Consider the following 20,507-nt stretch of genomic DNA (forward strand, 5'->3'; position numbering starts at 1 on the left):
TGATCATTAGAGACAGAATACTTTTGCCCCGAATGATGGTAGAACGAATGGCAGCAATGCTGTTGGTGCCCGACAAAGCGGCAAAGGAGTGTGTGGGGTTCAAGCATGAATGTAAGGTATTGGGGAGGGGCTGGGCAATTACGTATACTTCACAGGGGATGGTATATAGGGAGGGGGGTTAACATGCAGAGAAAGGTAGTCGTAGCCAGAAAGGAAGGTAGATCTTCTAACCTGGGGATGATAAATGAGGTTCTAAAAACAACAACGTATAATTTTTAAGATTGTATACTGGAACTTACGCGGGTTAAATTATAAAATAAAAATAGCCACAGTGATGAACCAGATTAAACAATACAGGGCCCGCGGTGATGAAATTATGGCAATAAAGAGGTCATGGGAGATTGACATAAATGGTAGATATGTTTTTCTGCATTGTTTTTGAATAACATGAATATGTGTATCTTGGCAGTATATGTCACTCCACCATTTCAGAATGACATACTGCAGCGCGCTCTGGAATTCCTGGCAAGATCTAATGGTGCAGAAATTATATGTTAAGGTGATTTTAATAATGTATTGGATCCTAGTAAGGATTGGTGGAATAGACAGGGAGGGATAAGCAAATTAGAGAATAAGGGTTAGATACATTTATGTCAGATATAGGATGGAGAGACATATGGAGAGAGAAAACCCCAGATGCACCGGCATATTCATGTTAGTCTCAATCTTAAAACTCACTTTCACGGATAGTTCAAGAATGGGAAGAATTTTTCGGTAATAATGATGGAGTGGTTTCCAAGGGTACAGTGTGGGATGCGGGAAAAGCGGTTTTGAGAGGACTATTAATTAAGAGGATTGCACATATTAAAAAATCTACTAGGAAAAATAATCAAGAATTAGAGAATAGAAGTAAATAGAGATTAGATTCTGGAAAGAAAGGACAGAGGAAGCTAAAAAAAAAACTGGTTACATGCTAATAAAGAATGGACTAGTGAGCTAAAAATAGGTGCACTCCAACAAAAGGCTTTTTTAAAATCACATAATTGATATTTAAATCATGATAGGCCTGGGGGTTATATGGCTTAACTAGTTAGAAATATGACACCGTCATATAATATTGTAAGAATTGTTATAGAACAGGGATCAGTGGTAGATTCTGCCCAAGAGATTGCAGGAACTTTTGTACAATACTATTAAAAATGTATACACATCAACTGTAGTGCAGGGGGTAGGTAGGTACAATCCAACAATACCTAGAGGGTGTGAATTTACCACACAGATTATGTCCGGGAGTTAAGGTACTATAAGCCTCAGGAAGGTAGCACCACTCATTGCATAGCTGTGCAATCCAGGGGCCCTTCCTATGTAGGTTTTTTAATTCTATGTGAAGTTTATTCATTTTGGAAAATACTAGTTTCATTGACTTGAAGTATAGACAAGTACAAAGCTTAATTTAGATAAACAGTAAGATGCAGCATTTGTCCTGTGGGAAGCAGATGGATCGGACTGCCTAAAGCCGTACTGTACTCACATACACGTGAATAATGGTGGTCGGAGTTAATGTGTTGAAATGACTTTAATAGGTTCACTGCATCTGTAGCTATTGTAGCTTCAACAAAAACATCATTATTGTGGAATGACTCACCTTATAACTGGAACGTTTCTACGGATTTGTTTCATTGTTGGTGCAGCTCTCCTAGATGTGGTGACGTCAGGGTCTGTGTTTAGGATAATAGCCACTCTCCTAAGATGCCACTGGCTTACAGGTTTTGTGCCCAGAAGCGGGAGACTCATCACACAATGCTGGAGATCACAAGCAACATATTTAAAATTCTAGGTATTTGATTTTTACAAAGAATCAACAATGATAAGGTTCACACTAGATTTCATTACCTGCATCTAATTAAACATCCTCTATTTTGAATGAGGAACAAGCAGAAATAAGGACATTGTAAATCATTTATCACTTAAAATGAATTGGTGTTTTACAATGATTTAACTACGCACATCCTATATTCTAAAATACATATACTGTAGCACATGAGCCAATTTCCACTGCAGAAGTGAAAAGAAGATTACTTCAGCTTTCCTCTTATTTTGCCGAAGTGATTTTTTTCTTGCTCTCTGTGGTTATTCCCAGAGGGTTATGTTTGTGCTGCTTGGGGTACTAAAGGCCTAAAGGCAGTTGTTGCATGATTGAACATTATCCCTTCAGAGCACTGAACATAATCTCTCTGGAAAGCTGTTATTGCTTTGCATTCAAATCCCAGACTTGTGTTCTGATTTAATGCATGTGAGCAAAAACGGCTATGGACAGGCATTTTATGCTAAACCGCACAAAAACAAGCAAACATACAAACAGACAATTTCATTCTTTGCTAAGAGGGGATAGTGAATATGTCAGTTCTATATATTACCATATTGTTATGTTCGTCACATTTCCAAGTTTCTCAACCCTGAAGGATGACTTCACTATTTAGCATTAAGAATGTGGTAAATTATTATTCTTAGATTTTATTTTTATGGAATCCGCAATGGATCAGTTCTGTACAGAGAATGTCAGTATTTCACATTAGCACCTTCATCAATGGAACTAAAGCTGGATACTCACCTACAGATTCATTTGTCCAATCTATCTGGTGGGAACAAAGATCTGGTAATGACAATCAATAATTTGTCCCAAACACTGGAAAACATAATTAAAAAAAAAACTTCTACTGCCACCAGCCACCCACCACCACTGCAGATCTGGGAGAGCGCCTCTTCTGCATGGTGCTTCCCTGCTCGGGGATCAGATGCCATCAACCACAGGTGCAAAAAAGTACCCAGGATGTGCCGCTAACAGCTGCATTTACAATTTATCTTATGTGCAGCCCATCCGACCTCCAACTCGGAACTGCGCATCAGATGTAAGACACATCTGATTTGGACCCGATCTCGCCCCAATCCGTCGGAATCGGTTGAAATCAGTGTATGGGCACCTTAATGGTGTTTTTGCATTACTGTACACTGAGGCAGGCTCTCACAGTAGGGATGATATATATGAAGTTGGTGGTATATTCTCAACAATATCAACCTGACCAAATTTCAACATATAATATGTCAACATGCTCACAATGTTATAATTGATATTAATCATGTAGACATGATGAAATCTCGCCATGATTAGAATGTCGAAAAAAGTGTCCCTGTGATCTAGCATTGACTGACCACATCTCACATCTCCAGTGATGTTTCTGAGACCAGCGATCATCGGATGGTGCGTTGTTGAGTATGCATAACCCATAACTCTACCTCTAGTGTCTAACTCACACCATTTCCTCCTGTTGCCATTTCACTTGTCAACAGTCAAAATAATTATGAAAAACGCATGTCGTCTATTTCCGATATGTCTGTATGAAGACATCCACACTTATGTTGTAGTAACAGGACATGCATAGTTTAAAAAAAAAAAAAAAACAATCATTTCAGTAACAGTATCTGCCACACCTGTGGCTGAAATAATTGGTTCGTTTGGGCCCCCACAAAAAAAGAGGTACTCTGTAGGCAATGTCATAGGCATGACTTACTCAGTGACACAGTTTGAGAGGTTGAAAAATATGTCAGTCCATCGAGATCAACCTATCTTTAAATGGTACTTGTGTACTTTCACGGCACCACTTACGAAGCTAGCATAGCTTTCAGAATTGGGTGGTTAGCGTAGCAAAGTTTCCCACGGTAGTCGCATGAGCGTCCCTGTAGTCAGTTCCCTAGACTACACGGCAGCATCCCTGTCAGATGTAGCGTAGTGTTCCCGCGCGGACAGCGTAGTGTAATCACTCAGCTGTTATAGTGAGCGATATGCAGTTAGCATACCGCGGCAGCGTTGATTGATGTACTGCTCTAGATTGCACTTCACTAGATAAGCAATTAACAGACTGTACAAGGACATTTTTAAACAGTGTTATTAGTGTCCTCACTCAGAGATACTGTTGTACATACTGTCCACTGACCACTGACTGTGGACAAGTGGAACAGGACAAACTAAGGACTACATGACTGTGATGGCCCACCACCAACAGCAGCAACTCACAAACAGAAACTCATTTCTAGGCAGGCTACACTGGGTATCACCGGTTTCAGTAAGAGGGGAAAGCTGAGAAACATTTAAAAAAACCGAGGGACATCATTGCACAATGGCTTACCCCACTTGTACTCTCCTGGGGGATATATAATATTCATTTATTTTTATTCATTACCAGTTATTTATATAGCGCACACTCTAGCAAATTACAAGAGGGGTTTGCAAGAGATGCTGTCGTGGCCAAAAAAAAGGGTGGTCCCTATTTTGTGACCACTAGGGGCTTATTCTGGTTGACTCGCAAAGCTTCAAATTTCACAGTTTTGCAAGCCATTTAAATGCCGCCCTCTGCCTGCACGAACACCCACCGCATGCACCATGAATCTCCCCGAATGCATGCTAATAGATGTTTTGCATAAATATCCATTTGCAGCTTGCGTGCAGGAGCAAAATAATTTCATGGTCAACGACCATCGAATAATTTCGCCATCGCTCGCAGATCTAAGTTAGTCTCTGAAGGCCTTAGATCTTCGGCGCCCTGTACGGGAGGAGGGCGGGCAGTTGGCATACACTGACGTCAGCTGGCCGCCCCTCGCATCCGTGTCACTGGTGAATCTCCATGGGAATGCACATGAAACCATTTTATGGGAACGCCCATGAAATGCTGGGCATTCCCATTGGCGCGACCACGGGCCACCGCCCCACTCCCCCCACCCATACTGCTGTGTGCAAGCGGCCAGCGAATAGTCAATTTGCCGTGTACCACTCGCACAAAGAGGCTGGACATGAGCATAAATGCTTATGCACATGCGCAGTCTCTAAAAATCGCAGCCCTTTGCAAATGAGCAGGGGAGTAAATCAATTAGAATAACCTCCTTAATTCCAGGTATAAGCCTATATTGCTTTACTGGCAACCTTTCCTTCCTTATTTTCTCCGGAAACTGCTGGTGAAAAATAGATTTTCCAAACACACCCGCTATAATTACTGACATGTCTACTGTCACTGCATATAGGCTGTCACCATTGGAAGAATGGTGGAGGATTATTTCAGTGACAGCATCCAAGTAGTCAGACAGTCCATTTATTATTATTTATTTACAGTTTCTTATATAGCACAGCATATTTAGTTGCACTTTACAATTGGAACAGTGATAAAACAAACTGTAGGAGGGCCCTGCTTGCAAGGTTACAATCTTAATATATTGGCAGGAAAAAGAGTCAATTTAGGCCCTTGCACAAATTGACTTTGTTTTACTCCAGTGTGTCTTCATTGCAATTTATTATTTGGTACAGCACCTCTTTACAGCACAGGACAGCACCCCTTATTTACTCAGCACACAGGACAGTGACCCAGCGCCGCTTTATATTTTACAGCACACAGGACAGTGACCCTTTACAGCAACAGCACACAGGACAGCACCCCTGTACAGCAACAGCACACAGGACAGCACCCCTGTACAGCAACAGCACACAGGACAGCACCCCTGTACAGCAACAGCACACAGGACAGCAAGCCTGTATTATTCCTACAGTGCACACAGGACAGCACCCCTTTATTTACTGAGCACACAGGACAGTGCTGCTTTATCTTTTCAGTACAGGACAGTGCCCCTTTACTTTTACAGCACACAATAAAGCATCCTTTTAATTTCCGTAATTCCTTTAAATATAGTTTATGAAAAGCTTTTCTGTACTTCATTGTTCGTGTACTGTACTAGATTCATTTATAATTGTTAAGCACCTTGAGTCCTATTAGAGAAAGAGCCCTTTATAAATAAAATGATTATTATTATTTCTACGGCTCACACAGGACAGCACCCCTTTATTTTTACAGCACACAGGGCAGCTTCCCTTTACAGCAAGAGCACACAGAACAGCAACCCTATATTATTATTTATTCAGCACACACAGGACATTGCCCCTTAATTTTTACAGCACAAGGCAGTGCCTCCTTATTTTTATAGCACACAGGACAGCACAGGAGGACAGCAGCCACCCCTACACACAGCACAGGCCAGCACAAGAGGACAGGAGCACTTTATACAGCACCCCAAGACTGCAACTCAATACAGCACTCCAAGACAGCACCAGTCCCACGCAACCAGTAGACAGACAAACAGAGATCCGTCCTCTACACTCTCTAATGCTAGAGTACAGACGGCGACAATTGTCGGGGTCTTATATAGGATCCAAAACCTGGCGAGAATCCGAAAGCAGGATGTTGACATTTTGCCTTGATTTGGGATCAGAGTCTGTCGGGAAAACCCAAGCAAGACTCGGATCCCACCTCAGATCGAGAAGTTCAGGGGGGTTAGGATCTCAGAGATCATCCCTGGTTAAAATGCCTTCACAATAATAGCAGAGGCTTTATTTAAAATGAAGTACACAATATACATAATATACAGTGCTACTATGTCCCACATTTCCCCAAATGGCTAATTACTTGGAATAAATGTGTACAAAGTAAGCATTATCTTTCATAATATATTCACTACTTCTGCCTATTGGCTGATAGAGGAGGTAACAGATGGGTATTTTAGCAGAACAGTGACTGATGTGAAAATGATTATACAGCTATGCTATCCCAGACATTTCTATGCATGATATGGATGGAAAAGCTCAAAGCACAAGAACAGACTGATAGGCTGAGCTCCAGGAAGCTGCATCAGTACAGGACATGCTATACATAATCAGGGAAGAATAAAAGCTTTAAATATCCTGTGTTCCAAAAATAGAAAACTAAAGAACTATAGCTTTTATTTTCCCACAGTGATTGACTCACCAAGACTGGTCATCTTATAAAATGTTAATATACTTTTTCTTTAGCATTACGTGCAAGCATGCAGATTCATGGATCAAAAAAAAAAAAAAAACATTCAAAGCACAGCCATAAAAAGTTAGGCCATTAGTACTCTAACCCCTTCCACCGCCTAAATATTTTCTATCAGGTCATGGTGTCTATTCTTGCTTAACGTTTGGGACTTAGCCCGCTTGGGATCCCTTAGCATCCCACCTGTTTTCTAGTGAATTCCCTTAAAGAATCACGTCATCACATCCACTTCCTCTCAGCACGATGCTTTGATTTATGGATTATACCAAGGGGGCAGGACCACCCAGCCCCACGCAGTGTCTATCTTCACCTACCCACCTGGAACTCTCCCTGAGGGGGCAGAAAAGTAGGTGACTATGGGTACTGTTATGCTATTTTCTGATACTAGAAATTGCATTACTTAAACTTATTTTCAATAAAAATATAAATTACAAAATAGACATACCGTACTGTATGCAATAAAAATGTATTTTGGGTCATTGTGAATCAGTCGTAGCAATGTACTAATTAGGTCATCAAAGTTTTGAACACCTTACTGACATTTTTACTGCAAAAACTGGAGGTCAGTGAAGTGAAAATAGGAAAGTTAAATTAAATAAGTAGAATTTTATTGCAACTTAGTTAACTGCAAATGATGCTGTCCGTGGCACATGACTTATTTGCCTCAATGCCAAAAATAGCTCTTTTAAAATTAATAAATAAATGGTTGTTTAAAATTAACGTTGGTTGCCATGTTTCTGCTTTATAGTATACTAGCCTGTCAAAATGATGGTTTCTGCAATGTACTTTTACTTTGAGCTGTGACTATTTTTACTTTCACTTTGAATTGTGACAGTTTTCAGCCCACAAACTCACCATCCCACCCCATAGTTGCCTACCCTGCTGCATTCTCCCTCTCTCCCTAATTAGTCTAGCAATCTCCCTGTTTTCACCTAGCCCACATTACACTGTTACATTTTTTGAGGAAAAAGGAATGAAAGATAATGAATCATCAGCACCATTGCCAGCATTGGTGATAAAACACAATGATCACATGCATTTATTGTGGCCATTTATATGGAACCACGTGTAAAACACAATAGATGAACAATTTCTGACTCATCAGTGACTTTTCCTTAGCAAGTATGGTAGCTCTTCCTTACTGCTTTGGGGCTCATCTACATTTGGATATAAGCCATTTTAAAAGATTCCTATTATAGATATAGCAGTGCACACCCACGCGTCTACATCTCTCCATATATGCAACTAGACACATCCTTTGTGTGGAGCATGACATTGCCCCCTCAATGGGGCGCTATGAAAATTTTTACTACCAACTACAATCTCCCTGAAACTAGTTTTCAAAAGTAGGCAAGTATGCCCAAATCCCAGTCCCTATCTATGCCTACCTCCAATCTCTGTCCACAGCTCCCTCTCTCCATATCCAGCTAGTTATATTAAACAGATCAGTGTCCATTAGGGAAGCCAATCCTTCCAATTGAAAAATGCTCAATCCCATGATTCCTGAGATCCCAGGATTGGCTTCCCTAATAAAAAAATGCCCTGGCCGTCCGCATATTTACATTCATGGCCATGGTGGGGGCGGGAGCGGCTGGGAGCTGTGCGGGTGGGCATCTGTGAGGCTGGTAGAGCGTCTGGGAGCCAGGCAGGGCAGAGTTGCAGTGCTGCTGGAGGTGTCTCTGAGAGCCGGGCAGTCGGGGAGAGATGCAGAATGGCTGTGGGCGGACGGAGCAACTGTTCGGCCTGTGCAGAGTGACCTCTGACCATCACGCTTTGCAGACCCACAGCCCGGGCATCGGGAACAGCCTGAGTGAGTTATCATTAAAATTCTCTCCATGGATGTTAAAGAAAATATATCTAACTATATACATTATGTAGTTCAAATTTAGTAAATTGAATGAGTATTAATGTGAGAACCTGCTACAGACACAGTCTGAGTGGGAAAAGCTTAGGGCCATCAGGGGCAAATGCAGGATTTTCAGAAGGGGGTTTTCAGAGAGGGGCGGAGCAAAACACAGAGATGGGCACTTAGGTGACCCAAGTAAAGTATTATAGATAGACCAAATGTATATAAATAATAATAATAATAATATACATATATATATATATATATATATATATATATATATATATATATATATATACACACACATAACAGCAGTGTATACCCCTGGGTATAGCAATGAGTTGGGGCCCCTACCGATCCTCCAGCGGTAGGGGTGGGGGAAGCTTTGATGTCCCACGGGTGGTAGGGGGTATAATATCAACCGCTCAACATGTAGGGCCTGGATCAGTAATTTTCACTAATTACCCCTTTACTGCACAGATGGTGGGAAATGAGGTGGGAGAAGGGGACATTGGGCTGAATGAAGGGGCCCTAATACATAACTTCCAGGGTGGTAGAGGATGTTTAATACGCAGAGGAGGGGTGTATAGTGAAGTGCGCTTATTATTCATAATTTTCTGGTGGGAGGACAGCTTGCTTTACTGCAGATATCTCCAGTTCCTGGAACTAGATTTCTTAGCTTTTAATGGAATTAAAAACTAGAGAATCCCTCTGGAGCAGTAACCAGCTGCTGAATGACTGATATCTCTGGTACTGGGAACAGGAGAGACAAGATACTAGTGTCCATCAAAGTGGGAGAGTCCCAGCTTTTGGAATATATCCTCAGAAAAACTCTAAAGCCCTGTACACACCCTTAGATTTTTCCCTGTTTTCGATTCGATTTTGCTTATAGAAGCAAAATCGAATCCACATCGAATGGTTTTTAGGACACTTTCGATCTGCATTCGATTCGATGCGCGCTCCCGTTTTCTCAAAATCGAATAGAAAAATCTACTGTGCAGCCAAGGAAATCTCGAATTCGACCCAGTAAATCGAATGAGTACATTGTGCCTACATTGTGAAATCGAAATCTAATCAAATGCAAAAGTACAGATCTAATGCCAAATTGAATAGGATGATCTAATGCCAGATCTAATAGAAAATCGAATCTAACATCAAATCTAAAGCAAATCTAAGCGTGTGTACAGGGCTTTAGTCAGACAGAACCTGAAATATCTGACTGGGGAGAGCAATTAACAGGCTTGGATGGGACCACTGCTTTGAAGTCAGATATCTCCGGTTCCCCAGGGCCAATTTTTAAAATTCTTATTCCCATGGAAAGAGGGGACCATCAGCTTTCAGACTTGGGCCCTTAGATTCCTGGGGGGGGTTCTGGGTACTCAGAACCCCCCCTGCGTGCGCTACTGGCCATATTTACAGTAGAATAAGTGTTATCTAAGCTGTGTGAGTAGGAATTATATCCCAGGTTCATAGAACAAGCTGCTCCCTATAATGTCCTTACTATGTATTAAGGAACAGGATCCTGATTTATCCCCACTAAGACATAGAGGGGCTATTTTACTATTATATACACCACTAGTTTGCAGTGACAAAGTTCCTTGTTATATAGAACTACCTAAAAGTTAATGGAGTTCACATTTCAGCTATAACAACCCCAAGGCGCAGGGCATATAATTATTGCCTGCAATGTGTTACAGCTCCCCTGTGGGTAGGGGGTCTCATGTGATTTCTTCAACAAATTTCTATAGCTGCATTTTCCAATCTTGTTACAGAGACATTCAATAAACAGCTCCAATATAAAGAGAATTTCCAAGTCTCATTTGGGAAGGAATCCTAATTAGAATGCTAAATTTAACACATCTAATTAGATTACTTTTAATTTATGTTTCATAATAACTATTAAATCAATGTACGGTTTTCTAATTGCAGTTGTGCTCCAGCCAGTAACTGTACGATGTATACTGTATGTATCTATGCTGTTTTACATCTATGTATCAGCTGCAAAGTGTGTACAATAATACAGCTTTCTTAATGATCTCTTCTTGTTTTTCCATTACTATTCATTGTTAGAGAGCGTCTGGTAGCGAACTAGTTTAGCAATAACATTAGTCACTTTCCATATAGCGCAGTTACAATTCATTAGTGTGTCATTTACCAACTAATAAAAAGGGTAAAGACTTTATACTCCTGGCTTGTAATATATATGTACAGAATTTGACCAATATAATATGTGTGTGTGCACAATTTGGCTCATTATAATATATATGCACAGTACAAGAATAGCATTCAGGTGTATGGAGAATAGCTATTTCTAATATTGGACAATATTTTAAAAACATAATTATATTATCCCAAACGATGAAATAATTATAACAGGTTAATTTATTAGCATTTCAGTTGTATTCTTAAAGCATTAATATTTTGTAATAAGGAAAGAGATGACTGCACATGGTGGAGAAACCTAACTGAATTACAGAAACCATTCAACATGCTACTGCTGGGACAGGTCCCCATTGAAAATCCTCCAACCCCACGTACTGTAACTCCTCCCAGTCCTTATTGCTGCTGCAAAAGGATTGGTGACTCATTGCAGGTAGCATTATTGTGCTCGAGAGCTTCTCCAATGTAAACTAAAAAAATAAATATCACTGCTATGCTGTATATGCATGAATGGGTCAATTCAATGAAATGTGAAGGGGGAGAATGCATTCCAACGGTAGCAATGGCACCTAAAGCTCGCGCCAATTGTGGTGCAATGGCTCAAAAGTGCCAAAGAACTTATAGTCAGTGTTGATTATTAGATAGTGTCTAGAAAGACAGCCAATAGGTTGACACCAAAAGGTCAACATGCAATAGGTCAATAGGGTCAAAAGGTAGACATGAAAAAAGGTAGACATATGAAAAGGTCGACATGAGCTTTTCACATTTTTGGTTGTCAATGTCAACATCTGTCGACTTGGACGTCCAATTAGTGTAATGCATACCCTCGCATGGCTCACTTCACTTGCCATGCTCCGGGCCTGGTGCCTCGCTTCACTCTGTACACTTGAAAAAGTAAAAAAAAAAAATTAAACAAATTAAGAAAAACTCAACCTTTCAACCTTTTCATGTGTCATGTCAACCTATTTGAATGGCAACCTATTGTATGTCAAGCTTATGACATTGTCAACTTTTTTTGCCATATCAACCTACTAACTTACTAAATGTCTACCTTTTGACATAGTGGATCTTTTGACATTGTCGACCTTTTGACCTATCAAACAGAACCAGTATAGTCATCCCCTTCTGAAGTGCACTGATCACCATATAAAAGACAGATCAATCAATGCATTTTCAGCTATCCTTTGTGTACCATATTGCATCCTTCACACTACAGGTCCCCACCCGCTAATGCGATATGGCCACTTTTTATGCGATTTTAACACATTTCTGCGACGGATTACATAAAAAGTGACACATCGCATGTCATTTACCTGCGATTGTGATGTATGATGTGTTACCATGCACCTCGCATCGCAGTCCCAGATCCTACAGGCTGCCATGAATATTTGTCGCAGCCCATTGCTCTTGCTAGGATCGCTTGAGATACATTGTATGCAAAAGAACCACATACAATGTATCTTATGTATTCCAGTCTCTAGGCAGCCACCGGTGAGATTGTGGGGTATCGCATGCGAGGTACCGCATGTGATACCTCACCCTAGTGGATGGGGGCCTAAACTGCACTGCCTACATCTCCTCAAACTGATTACTACAATTTGTAGGACTTGGAAAACTTTCTCAGCTCCTGTTATCAGATACCATATTCCAGTCTTATCTCCTCTGCATCTACCAGCCCAGACAGATAGACCCCCCCCCCCCCCCCCCTCTGATCCATTGATATTACTGTATTTATTTACTATATACACATTGATCTATCCTCCTATTAACCTTACATATTTACTGTGAGGAAGAGCTGTGCATATGTACAGTAAGCTTAATATAGATCATTTATAAATTAGTGATACACATATTTGTGATGTTACAGAAGACCCCACAGGGCTACTGTACATTGGAAAATGATCTGTGTGAAGACATTATGCACATTATGCACATTTCATTGTATACGTGTGTTCCTTACCTGCATTGTGTGGTCCATGTATACAGGACACTCATATATCTCTCTGTCATCCTCACTAGGTTTCTTATGCCCGAGAAGTACAGGTGTTACAATGACAAATGGTAATGGATGTATTGTGCCCCTATAAGAGATAACATAACATGCAGATTTAAGAATAATTTATTTTCCTTGGCAATGTATTTATCTGCTTTCCCTGTTACATTTGGAATTGTAATATCTGTTAAAACTAACTCCCCCAGATCTAAATTGGGAGATACTATTATGAAATCACAAAAGAAGAATTCTCCATTACTTTGTTACAGGTGTAAGCGAGTAATACTTGAAAGTAAGGAGTTATAGGTACAAGATGCAACCAAATATGCATACATATGTACCTGTAACTAATGTGGGAACGCATAGCACCAATCTGTTCCTTTTACACTAAACAAACATGTACAACCAACAGCATCAGCCGCTCTGTGAGAAAATTATACCTGTCATTTAAATAATTTCCACATTGTTTTCCATTCAAACTGGTTTATTGTAATAGGTATTTTATATTACTTTATTCATTCTGCAAGAAGTTCCCATTAATTATAATAAATGTAGCACCTTTTTGTGTATGACTTGAACAATGAACGAACTTGACATATTAAACCATTAAGTACCTTGATTCTCTCAGGTGATTATTTCTGAAATCCCATGCTGCCCCCTGTAAGACAAGGTCCTGGAGGCACAGTCTATACATCTCACGGTCTGGTTTGTAGTCAGGATATTCAGCTATGTGACATTGGAGTACAACCTGCAGGCAAAACCAAGCCATTAAGGTTAATATTCACTGGCAGAAATCACAATTGAAAAACACAGTTCTAGAATTACAGTGGTGTGGACTCTATGTTTGATGCTGTATTCCATAGAAGGGGTTCACTATTGTAATTTAATGGCATCTGGGATATGGGCAATGGATGCATGCACTGCAGGTACAGTAAAAAGAGGGCCTGGCCTTGAGGCATGCTCCCATGTCTTTGTATGCTGGCAGCCAAGCAAAGTGATGTAAAGTGCAGCTGCTTCGCCAGATCCTGCCTGCGTGAGCCGGGGCAGCCAAGCAGAGTGCTTGGCCAGCCCTGATCTCTCTAAGTGACCAGACCGGTCCATCAGGCATTGGCCCTTCTGGCATTTGCTAGAAGTGTAGATGGGCAGATTTAACTAAAGTCTTTTGGGGGTGAACATAGGCTGCTATTTGTTTTCAGATGCTACTTATTATTTACTATACTGACATATATAGAAATATTAAGTAAAATTTAATTTCAACTGTTGCTGCTTTAAATGTTTTGTGTTATATGTTAGTATAATACATGTCAATAGTTACACTGTAGTGTCAGTATTAAATCTATAAACTTCCACCATATAAATAACGTATATATTATGAACGGCAGCTATGGCATGGTCCTTATACGGGCCTTATCCTTGAATAAAAGCTAAAATACGTCCATGTGACAACTGATATTTTCCTACAGGTCTCCATTAACCTCAATTGTGATCATCACTAAAATTGTAAAAAAAAAGTGAATAGTGAGGGACAGAATCCCATTATAACTTTATAAAATTCTGATACATCTACAGTGTCCATTTGGTTTGCAGATCACCATTTAATTATTCATCAGTTATTCATCTAGTTGTTCATCATCATTTGCTCCTCCTTATTGGTTTTTAAAAAATATGAATTTATACTGTATGTTCTTTTTAAGATTTTTATGAAACAGTTTATGTCAAAAATAACATAATTTCGGGTCTAGTGATAAGATCCTTATCGCCGGTATGTACTACGTAATTTTTTTATATTTGTTCAATATGGAATTCACTGTAATTCAGTACAGTAAAAGTATACTTATTGTCTGTATTATTCTTTCTGTACCATTCCCAGCTATGCCCCTGATGAAGTCGTTCTGAGGAAACGCGTTGGATATTCTTTTAAATAAACTGTCTACACCATACAAAAGATTCTAAAGTTTATTTCTATCCGAATACTGGAATTAAGAAGAAAGAATGTCAATATAATCAATATTGTTTCTTGGGTGGTACTAGAAATAAGCGCAGTCCAATATTCTCTTTTTATATCAACCACACACATACAGTATACTGTATACAAGTGTTATATATCAAATTATTCAGCACAGTCTCTTAGTCCTTGCCAAATCATGTTGTGACTAAAGCAGGAAACACTCCTAAAAATGTATCTGTTCCACAGACATAATAAAATATTCAGTAATTATCGTTAATTCATTATAGAACCATAAAGATGTTATTCAATTTAAATTATGTTATGTTCAACCCTCTTTAAATAAATCTGTGATTTGGTTGTTCCACTAAACCCATCTTTTTACTCCATTTAGTAAGTTCCCACTAAGTCCAATTGCTGTTATTCTCTTAGCCAAGCCCCATAATCATTTCTGACCTTCGAAGGAGAGGCAGGAACCCAGTGTATGGCCGGGAATGGCAAGCAGTTACTGGCTTGACAAGTGTGCCAGTGATCCAATCAGGTGCCATCTATAGTTTGTGATCACACACAGCAATTTTTAAGTTCATTTACTTGTATTTGATTTGATATTTACAATGACAGTACTGCTGTGTAGATGGACTGCATGTGTTTTGCCATTTTACGATTAACAAAATAAAAATGGCAGCATAATTACTTTTAAAAACTAGAAGAATTTATTATTTTTATAGATAAGATAAGGGGTGTTTATTGAAGCACAGAAAGAGGGCACTGTGGGCTAATTTCCATTTGTTCAGGTATTGTGCAAAAATATCCCTCATAGGCAGCAATGAATTATCCACTACGATAGTACTATGTGAAGCTTCTTCAAAGTAATCCGAGAGGCTGCACAAACATACCTCATGCAATAAATATCCATGTTGAACTGCAAACTCCACTCTCAGTGCCAGCAACAAGGCCTCAGGGTTAACCAGTCTCCCAGGGCTTATGGAGGTCAGGGCCTCCTTCTCAGACCTGGCAAATGGCATTAAGCCTTTCTTCAGCCACAGATTTAACTGTTTGTGCTTCATACGAAGACCTAGGTGACATACAGTAAGATCATCATACAAAGCAAATGTTATATAGCCAGAACAGCGTATCGCAAGAACGATATATGGTTATGTTAAGATATCATACAGTAATAAGAAGACCATGCTAAACACTGGTCATTGGTATTGCTTTCCATGTCTCCTCTGATTTTTTTTTTTAGTTATTATTGTTCGCAAAAGACCAGCTAGTCCCATTTTGCAAAATATGCTGAAACAGGTGAAAGGCTAAATATCCAGTACACACAGCAGCTTTGCTGACATGCTGGCTCAGGATTTGCCATGTCTAATGCAGCAGGGTACACCGCCAAGCTAACAGTCTGATATTTACATGGTCCATCTGTTTCAATTCTTGTCCAAATCTGTAAAATTAGACCAAACTTGACAGGACTGATAGCAGTAACATAAAAAGTATCATATATTTATTAAAATATTTATGCAGCAACAAAACTGATAAAAGAAGAAACTATGGGGGTTATTCTGAACTGATTGTAAAGCATTTTTTTTTCTTTAATAGACAAAACCATGTGCACTGCAGGTGGGGCAGATGTCAGGGGCAAACGCAGGATTTTCAGAAGGGGGTTTCCAGAGGGCAGAGCAAAGCACGGAGATGGACACTTAGGTGACCCAGTATATGCTTTGATGTCCCGCGGGTGGTAGGGGGTATTATATCAACCGCTCAGCATGTAGGGCCTGGATCAGTAATTTCCACTAATTACCCCTTTACTGCACAGATGGTGGGAGATGAGGTGGGAGAAGGGGGCATTGAGCTGAATGAAGGGGCCCTGATACATAACTTCCGGGGTGGTAGAGGATCTTTAATATGCAGAGGAGGGGTGTATAGTGGAGTGGGCTTATTATTCATAATTTTCTGGTGGGAGGACAACTTGCTTGACTGCAGATATCTCCAGTTTCCGGGAATAGATTTCTTAGATTTTAATGGAATTAAAAACTAGAGAATCCCACCTACCAAATGGTATTGGGGACTAGGGGATCAGAGTTCAGGAGGCAGAGCAATCTGCCAACGAGTATATAAAACTACATACCAGGTGTGTGGAGCTGGAGCAGTAACCAGCTGCTGGAAGGCTGATATATCTGGTTCTGGGAACAGTAGAGACAAGCATCTAGTATCCTTCAAAGGGGGAGAGTCCCAGCTTTTGGAATATACCATCAGAAACACTCTAAGTTAGACAGAACCTGAAATATCTGACTGGGAAGAGCAATTAACAGGCTTGGATGGGGACCACTGCTTTGAAGTCAGATATCTCCGGTTCACAAGGTCCGATTGTAAAAAATTTTGTACTCCTGGAAAGAGGGGACCCTCAGCTTTCAGGCTCAGGCCCTTAGACTCCTGGGGGGGTTTCTGGGTACTCGGAAACCCCCCCTGCGTGCGCTACTGGATGTAACATGTGCAGAGATAGTTAGATATGGGCAAGTTATTTTGATTCTGTGCAGGGTAAATACTGGCTGATTTATTTATACAATATAATTTCGATTTCACACACCCCACCCAAATCTATCTATTTTTGCACGTGTTACATTTGCCCCACCTGCAGTGCAACATGATTTTGTCAATTTGCTAACAAAAAAAGCAGCTTTGCCATCAGATCTGAATAACCCCTATGTTGTCTAACAGCTCACAATCATAGGCAAAAGTGCAGGGTGGTCCAGAGGTGCACTCTGCGAGAGACTCTGCACCCCTGAGGCACCACTTTTCCCTCCCCCTCCCCGCCAGCAGTTCCTGTTCCAACAGAGAATGGGGTTATAAGCAATCTGCCAACATGCATCCAGTGCCAATGGGCACAGATCTGATCAGTCAAGCTATTGTATTACACCTCATTCGCATGGTCTTTTCGCCTTCATTTTCAAGCCTGCCCGGAGATTTCATATGTGAGATAGGGATCACTCCACTAGATTATTTCCAGTATGAGTTGACTGAAGAAAAAAAAATGAGTTCTGGTTCTTTTGAACACCTTTCTTTTCCTCACTGTCACATATACTCTTATTTGGGCAGTACGGACAGTGTAATGGTTAGCATTACTGCCTCACAGCTCATAGGTTTGATTCCCACCAGGGCCCTAACTGTGCAGAGTTTGTATATTCTCCCCGTACTTGCGTGGGTTTCCTCCGGGTAGTCCGGTTTCCTCCCACATTCCAAAAATATACTGGTAGGCTAATTGGCTCCCAAAAAATTAACCCTAGAATGGATGTGTGTGCGTGTACATGAGGTAGGGAAAATAGACTGTAAGCTCCACTGGGGCAGGGACTGATGTGAATGTTCAACTGCGGAATATGTGTGCGCTATACAGTATAAGAAACTGATGATAAATAAATATACTGTACACAAATGTTTTTATAGTTACCTAACATTTATTTTCTTAAAGGCTCACTGTAAAAGGTACCAAAATAATAGGTAACATAAAAAAATAGAATACAAAGTTTTAATTACTGGTTCAAACACAATATTTTACTACAAATAAACCAAAGTTTGCTCTTTATTTTAGAAGACCTAATTCCCTTGTACATTAATCCTATAACAGTAAACAATAAAGCATTTCTGCAAAGTATTTACTGCATGCATTTACTTCTTAACCAGTCTCTTCTGTCATTCATCTTCCTGTCAGAAATCACATCATTACCTGCAGCACAGTGTAGTAAAAATGATGGAAAATGCATGGCATATACAGTAGTAGCGAGCAGTAAACCAGTCATGTATGCATAGAAGGAGAATGAATTGATAGTAGACCTATGTAGTTCATGACTTACCTTCCAGCCAAGGGATAATATAATGAGGTATGTGGCAACTGTGTGAGGGGAGCCAAGATTGGGGTACCACTGACTTCCGTAAGGCATCTGCAACATTCCTCAGATCTTCTGATATTGCAGTCACCCCTCTCAGCAAACAATTCAATAACATAGAAACACTGTTTTTAATATGTTTAAGGTTTGTGTCCATCCATTTGCACTCCTAAAACAAAGTAATAAAACTTATTGGTTAAAAAAGAAACGTAAAATGTATACAGTGCAAAAAGTAGACTACAAACAGAATACAATTATTTGGTCAAATTTGGCACACAGCAAAACAAAATATTTCTATTTGGAAGAGTCAGTTGAAACATTTGCTATGAATTAAGCATTCCATGGCTGGTACACTATTACATGTGCTAGGTACACTTGCCCAACGTCAGGGATTTTGTAGAATAATAGTCAGGTGTTTGATTACTTAATCTCACTAAACTTGATCAGTATATTCTTATGCATTGTACAGACAGAGCTACCTGTACCTTTATCTATGCTGCTCTCGGCACTCTCTTCAACCTATTCAATTAAAGTGCAGCTTTTGTATCTAGTCGTAAAATCCAGCACACTTGAAAATTGTTTAGTGTGTGCCTAGCAGAAGACATTTGTGAAAAATCTCTCAGGGGAAACTGTCACTGCACTGGTGTCAGGATTGGCCCTAGCCAGTGCACGTGGGAGATGGATGGGAAGCTTCCATAGGTTCAAAGGAGTCATACTATAGTGGTTTTGGTTTATATATCTACAGTATATATAGATAGTCAAAAGATCTACCCCAAAATGTCGACATGCATCAGGTCGACAGAAACAGTTGTCGACATTGACACCAACATTTTTTCCCATGTCAACCTATTGGTATGTCTACCTTTTGCACAGTATTGACTGACTATCGAGGTCTACCTAATAATACACACCCATTAGTATCCTAATGATAATGGGGATAGTGATTTGTAGTTCTCCTTCAGTACAGCCCAAATCCAAACTTTGGAAATTGTTTTAAAAACAGATGTGTGACATCCTGTACCCATTTACCCCCATGTATGACACACTGTACACCCCCTATTCCTGTGTTACTCCCTGTATCCCCATATGTGTGTATGACATCCTGTACCCCCATGTATGAAAGTGTACAACCATGTGTGTGACATTCTCATTCATGGCAGAGATTTTGATCATCAATGTTTCCTTGTTATAGATAGTATTCTTTCAATTGAATTAGTTATCTCTTTGAGAAGGCCACAGATAACTTTTTAGTATGTCGCAGTGGCTGTGATGGCACATGGCTTGTTAGATTGACCTATTTGTATTCCAGGTTGTGAAAATTAATTTCAAATTCTGAATAATATTGATTAACCAGGTTCAGCTCTGGAAACTGCCTTCATTGTACATTTGCACTTTATTTGGCTGAAGAAGAGCATGTGATGACAATCCAAAGTCTTGATATATTTTTTTACTTTTTATTTCTGAGCAGTTTGTTAAACCAACATACCAATTTCCCTTCATGCAGCAGCATTTCTTTAGAGTATTGTAATTGCTTTTTCAACTCTTTTTAATACAGTTTGTATCCTTGCTTGAAAAGCTTGTTGTATGCTTTTTACATTGTGCCTTTTAGGTGCTGTACATGATTGTCAACAGAAATTTACTATAGACATACTAGAAACTACTGTACAATTTATGTGATTCATTAGTTATACTGTGTAATATATGTATGTGTGTGTGTGTGGGGGGGGGGGGGGTGCTGTTTATGCTGTAATATGGGGGCTGTGTATAATGTACAGTAATAGGGGGGGCTGTT

The 20,507-nt window shown here is 39.9% G+C and overlaps 1 protein-coding gene across 6 annotated transcripts in view; it reads right to left on the reverse strand.

The window, feature by feature from the left end:
• Nucleotides 1–20,507, reverse strand: part of LOC146060654 (uncharacterized) — a 483,494-nt gene that overhangs the window by 25,646 nt on the left and 437,341 nt on the right. For all 6 annotated transcript variants that reach the window (XM_083174095.1, XM_083174093.1, XM_083174092.1 and 3 more), the window contains 5 exons: nucleotides 18,683–18,884; nucleotides 15,731–15,909; nucleotides 13,504–13,637; nucleotides 12,857–12,977; nucleotides 1,646–1,803 (listed from right to left, as the gene is read on the reverse strand). In XM_083174095.1, the coding sequence (XP_083030221.1) occupies nucleotides 1,646–1,803; nucleotides 12,857–12,977; nucleotides 13,504–13,637; nucleotides 15,731–15,909; nucleotides 18,683–18,884 (794 nt within the window). The remainder of the gene's footprint in view (nucleotides 1–1,645; nucleotides 1,804–12,856; nucleotides 12,978–13,503; nucleotides 13,638–15,730; nucleotides 15,910–18,682; nucleotides 18,885–20,507) is intronic.

This window comes from Crinia signifera, chromosome 2, assembly GCF_055691185.1.
Source record: "Crinia signifera chromosome 2, ASM5569118v1, whole genome shotgun sequence".
Lineage (NCBI taxonomy): Eukaryota > Metazoa > Chordata > Amphibia > Anura > Myobatrachidae > Crinia > Crinia signifera.